This window comes from Gadus chalcogrammus, chromosome 19 (assembly GCF_026213295.1).
Source record: "Gadus chalcogrammus isolate NIFS_2021 chromosome 19, NIFS_Gcha_1.0, whole genome shotgun sequence".
Taxonomy (NCBI): domain Eukaryota; kingdom Metazoa; phylum Chordata; class Actinopteri; order Gadiformes; family Gadidae; genus Gadus; species Gadus chalcogrammus.
In genome coordinates, this window is record NC_079430.1 from 7,696,178 (window position 1) to 7,702,105 (window position 5,928).

The window sequence follows — 5,928 nt, forward strand, 5'->3', positions numbered from 1 at the left end:
CCTTGGTTGCAAGTGCCCTCTAGTGGTCGTAATAAGAACAACCTCAAGCATGGAATTATATTTATTGTCATGTTAAATGTTTTGTCGTCAGTTCGGCAGAGCAGAGGAACGCTAACTTCACCACGGATCCAAAGCTCCTGATTGAGGGGGCACGAGGTCTGAGATATTACCATCCTCTGGGGGGGCACCAGCCTAATCACCTTGACTGATGAGCGGGCAGGCCGAGTAGACTATAAACGCTGCCATTTCCACCTTAATTAAACGGTACATCACCATCGGGTCCCAGCTCGGACAGTCCCGTCAGTGGTTTGAATAGGACACCAGCGTCCTCTTGTTCCACCGGGATATCTCTTACAAGCTAGGCTGCTACCAGCAGGGCCTCTGTGACATCCATATGCCTGTAACGCCACACTTTCCTGCACTGAGGAACTAACCGACTTACTGAAAGATGGTGCAGAATGACGAGAGGTGTCTGATCAAACTTAGGTCAAAGGTTGATCGGTCCATAGCCCCTGAGCCTATTGTTGCTCGGTAAAGGAAGACATCCAACTTCCTTTCTAGAGGTGAACAGACCCAAGGCTGTGCACTGTCGAAATGGTGTGCTGAATGTATGCGTGTCGAATATAAGTGTCGAATATAAAATAAAGATAGTTTATAGGGTAAGGTATTGCTTAAGAATATGGTGCTTTTTTATGTGTTATGCAGGCCTAGATTAGAAAGAGATGTAAGCCTGATATATTATAGCTACACAATGTCTACATATATCCACACGGTGGTAGCAGATATACCAACCCAGCCCGGGAGGAGACGCCTCGGTGAAGGACGTGAGTTCCCCTTCGCGTCCACCTCGGCTGCAGGGCGTCGACGTCATCCTGACGCACTCTCATTGGTCGGGACTCTTTCATCCCCGAAATCCTTAACCGAAATCAACCCATTCGCTCGAAAATAATACTTAGGTCAGCAAATCTGCCCTACAACCAAATATAAATTGCTATAAAATAAAAAATGGAAATAGTATCTTAGTTTAAGCATAGTGAATCAAAAATAGATTTGACGTTGGATGATTGGCAGGAGTCCATCTTCACCATAAGCGCTCAACGAAAGAAAAAAAGTACTTTCGATTTCTCAAGAGAATGTTTCTGCTGAGAGAATCTACGAGGGGGAGGATCCATGGGGGGTAACAAAAAAAAGAAAGAAACGTGTTTTTTTTAAGTCACTTTCACTGGAGCTTAGCAGCCAATTACTGAAGGTCTCCTAACAGCAGGCTGTGTGCGGACCAGCGCAGGACACAGGTGTTCCCCACAGCCCGCATGGACCTCTGAGATGCTGCTGAAACGCAACGGACGGCTCTGTGTGATGGTTGTGACCTGCATGTTTTTCTCAAGAGGATATCTGTGGTCCTTCCGAGAGGAGGACAGCGACGATGCAGTCAGGTACAGTATAGGACCACGTTGGGGATTATGAGCTGCGAGTAGACTGGGGGATCCGGTGGGGTATTCACCTTGCGTCTGCATCGTTCTCCACAGAGGGGACTGCTCGGAAGGCAACGTCGCCACCACCAGGTACCCGTGCCTGAAGTCCAGCGGGGAGATCACCACGTGTTACAGGTAGGCCTACGATGAAGTCAATGTTTTAAATAGCTTTAAACTTTTTATTTTGGGGCGATCAGAATTGGGTATTATGATTTAATTATTTGAAGTCATCAATCACGGGCAGTGTGAGGAAATTTATTTCAACTTGGTCTCCTATTTAGTCATCTTTAATTATGATTAATTGTGTGATTCAATTCTCATGCTGAATCTGATAGGCTGGGAATTGATTATGATTCAAAGAGATTAGCAGTCACATTGTATCTCCATTCTATGCTAATTAGTCTATTGGGCTTCTTATGACACTCAAAATGAATTAATTAAATCAAAGTAACATCATAATCTCCTTATTGCATAGACTAGCACACATTAACCGACTAAATATACTGACTTTGCAGACACATTCTATAAAAAAACAACTAGTTTCATATTTAAATAATAAATATATATATATGATGAAATAACAACTTCGTCATTTGTCTTTGTTTGATCTCGATAAAAATCAGGATAATAATCCGGAGTACTCCACGGGTAGGGCAGGGCAGGGTCTGGGGTTTGATTCCCACTCGGACCACCCATGCTAAGGAGCGTATGCTCTCACCCTAAGACGGCGCGGATGTAGACCTCCCCCAAAACAGCCTTTATCAGGGGCAGCCTGAATGCAGGTCCCATCCTACACATCATATTGATCCTAGCCACTCTTCTTTCTCTTCCCCTGCTTCCGTCTGGATCTGTGGGTCTCAGACAGGCTCTGAGGGTGATTGCGTTGGTTTATGGCTGTTGGCGGGCCGACCCTTGATGTTTATTTAGGCAAGAGAGACCGGTGTTAAGGGGGTTAAAAGAGTCGATAGATGACGACCATGCCAGAGCCTAAACAGCTTAGGGTGTATTAGGTTGAGTTTACTTTTGCATTGTGCAAGTCATTACATGCACTGGGGTATTGGCACTGCTAGTTGGTTCGGGGTGGGGATGGGGGGTGGGGGAGGTGCCGCTTCCTGGCATTTTCACCATACCAGCAATACATTTAGAAGTTTAGCGCTACCAAAAATGGCAAAGCGGTGACTTTGAAATCCATGCAGGTAATCACTTCATACCCAGGGGCAATTACAATTTGGCACGACGATGCAACAGTTCAGGACGTGTTGTGAAAGCTGGGTTTTGTTAAGAGGTTGGGACTGCTGATTGAACCCAAAGTGGGGCATTTACTTGTGCAATGGTCTTCTTGAATGATCATCATTCAGCCGTTTGCATATCTCCTGCTGCCACAGACCTTGAAGACCTTTGTCTCTGAGGCTTGTTGGAGTGTCATGAGTCGATGACAGATCTGATACGGGGATGGTACCGCTACCCCCTGTTGCTACGGTCCATGCTATGATGCATGTTGAACACTCTGCCCTGCACAGATCCGTCATTGTGAAATCGCAGAGGAGGGTGTTTTTGTGTGTGTTTGTGTGTGTGTGTGTGTGTGTGTGTGTGTGTGTGTGTGTGTGTGTGTGTGTGTGTGTGTGTGTGTGTGTGTGTGTGTGTGTGTGTGCGTGGCTGTGTGTGTGTGTGTGTGTGTGTGTGTGTGTGTGTGTGTGTGTGTGTGTGTGTGTGTGTGTGTGTGTGTGTGTGTGTGTGTGTGTGTGTGTGTGTGTGTGTGTGTGTGTGTTAGAGGGGTAGGTGGGGGGAGGGAGAACTGTGCTGTGCTCATTGCCAACTTTTCCAGACTATGGGCCCTATCTTGCATCCAGTGCAATTTACTTTCTACACTGGCACATGTATCGTTGCTAGTTTGAAACTGGCGCAGAGCGTTCTTTTCCCTCCACCGCCACGCGTCGGTAAATTAGGGAATGATCTTGCGCCCCAAGGGGCAGGTCGGTAAAAGAGAAGGCGTGTTCTGGCGCAAACGTTCCCTGGTGCTATTTTGCAGTTTCAGAAAACTATTCTGCCACAAACCGGGTTTAAAGGCAGTGGCGCGTTGTTCAGATGCTATTTTAAGGGCGCATGCATAATGTTGCTTGTGCACCTCGCGCACACACTTTGCTTCTCTCGTCATCTACCTAGCCACACATTCTTGGTCAATTATTTGGGAAAGAACCGCTGATACAGCGGCAATAAGTTGTACTTTTAAATCAATGCATCTGCATACACCGTACAGCAAACATATATTTGATGAGTATTTGATTGTGAGAAAACATTGTTTTACTGCGAGTGAGTGTTAAAAATAATGAATGTGTGTGTATGTGTAAAATAATTAATGAATGTGGTTGCGCTTGTATGCATCCATCTGTTTAAACACACGCAAACTAAACACGTAACGCATAATACAGTCCATGGTAATGTATATTAACGGGGGACACATCGTAACCCTAACGATAATGCATACAATACTGGTAACAAAAGACGATTGTTAATGTATTGCGTAGCCTATATCATTAAATAGAACCAAAGTTACCGCATATCATAGGCCTATGTGTGTTAAGTATTCTTTTGCCGAAATTTATTTGAGGACTCCGTATTTCTGAGGTGTGGTAGAAAACGCTATTCCATGTGTGAATTAGGCCATATTATTTGGCCATAAACTGAGCCATTTGAAGTTTAAAATGCATGTGGTCATGCATCTATCTCATTGGAGACTGCAAACGCGCTGTCAAAATATCAACTTGTCAGATTAAAATGCTCTCATTGCTCTTAAAAGGAATGGGAGATGGCAATGTCATTGGTTTATTGCACGTTACGCCCAAACCACACCTACGGGTAATTAGGCTACTTCAGACCAACCCTTTTTAGATTTGCATTGGGCGCAAGATTCATTTATCCACCGGTAAAATAGCAACATCGCCATAGAACCGCCCACAAAGCTACTTGCGTTTGGCGCTTCTCACTTGCATTTCAGACCGTTCAAATAGGGCCCTATGACTCTCTGGCTGGCTGGCTGTGGAAGTATTCTGCATGCACCTTCTTCTGACCTGAGTTTAACCCCATGAGAAAATGTCTAGCCCTTTTACGCATGCATTGTAAGCCAGACGTTCTCCGGATGATACCTGGAGGGGCTGCATGTTCGAACGCAAATGTCTGTATCATCCCCTACGGAGTTTATTAGGAGTTTAGTCTGCAGAATCGAAGAGCCGGATAATTCACAAGGATCGAGTGGGCGTGTTGCTGGGCGTGTTCATGAAGTTTCTATCATGTGACTGGCGCTATACCGGCTGCTACATACTTGCTCATAGTTCCTGCTCTTTTGTTGATATTGCGGATGTATCTACTAAATGCAGTGTTGATATCACCGCAAAAAGAGTCAGCATTACTGAGTTTTAATCCTCACCCGGGATCTCCGATGTGCAAATAAAACTGTGACGCTACATACATATAGCGTGACTTCCTACCTTCTACAGGCTCTACCCAGGCGCCACCCCTCGCCTATAGTATACGGAGTATCTCCAGGGTGTGTGAGAACACGTGACGCGGCGGGAATGTTGCATGTGTGAAAGGGCCACTCTGGACTCGATTCTATCAGTGTTGACTATACAAGTGTGTGTACACCCAAATACTGCCTCGTATCTGCCTCTACTAGTGTTCATTCTCCAACAATTTGGTGCCTGTTTTATATTTGCTCGATTTGACGTGATGAGGTTCAAAGAAGGTTGTTGGATTTCATTCAATAGAATCCCTCAAGAATAACCGATTGAGTCAAAATAGTATTGATTACATCATCTGCTTAAGGAAACACTGCAGTTTCCTGAATCCCTGAATAGGACAACGACAACCCACTTGGCTCGGATATTGGCCAAGTGAGTCCACACACAAGGACTCAACATCCAAAGAATTCGACTTGGTGTTCTGCCCCGAAACGGACCAAGAAAAGCATACAAGAGCCAATGGATCTGCACATCATCATCCCGAACATCCATTGTATAAAAATGCACACATAATCTGCATCAACTTCCATTAGTGTAAAAATAAAAACACAAAACAGCGATTACACTTGATTCATTGCATGCGCACAAACCCCAGCCGCACAGAAACACACATCTCTCTCTCGACAGACGAAGTGTAACGGTTACACGTAATTGATATGTGTGTGGCATGTGCAATGGCAGCTTTATTATTCTTATCCATTGTGGCATTCCAAGCACAGCCAGTTTGTTGTGCTTCTGTGCCCCGCCCACCTCCCCATGCCCCGCCCACCTCCTCATGCTCGGCCCCGCCCACCACCCCAAGCTCTGCCCTGCCCACCTCCCCATGCCCCGCCCACCTCCTCATGCTCGGCCCCGCCCACCTCCCCATACTCTGCCCCGCCCACCTCCCCATGCCTCACCCCCTCTTGCTTACCAGCACTAAGGAATCCCACGGGAAA

At 45.9% G+C, this 5,928-nt stretch overlaps 1 protein-coding gene across 1 annotated transcript in view; it reads left to right on the plus strand.

Moving 5' to 3' along the window:
• Positions 1 to 988: 988 nt before the first annotated feature.
• Positions 989 to 5,928, plus strand: part of ccbe1 (collagen and calcium binding EGF domains 1) — a 29,910-nt gene continuing 24,970 nt past the window's right edge. Inside the window, exons 1-2 of the mRNA XM_056578056.1 lie at positions 989 to 1,433; positions 1,527 to 1,607. Coding sequence (XP_056434031.1) covers positions 1,324 to 1,433; positions 1,527 to 1,607 — 191 coding nt within the window. The 5' untranslated portion in view covers positions 989 to 1,323. The remainder of the gene's footprint in view (positions 1,434 to 1,526; positions 1,608 to 5,928) is intronic.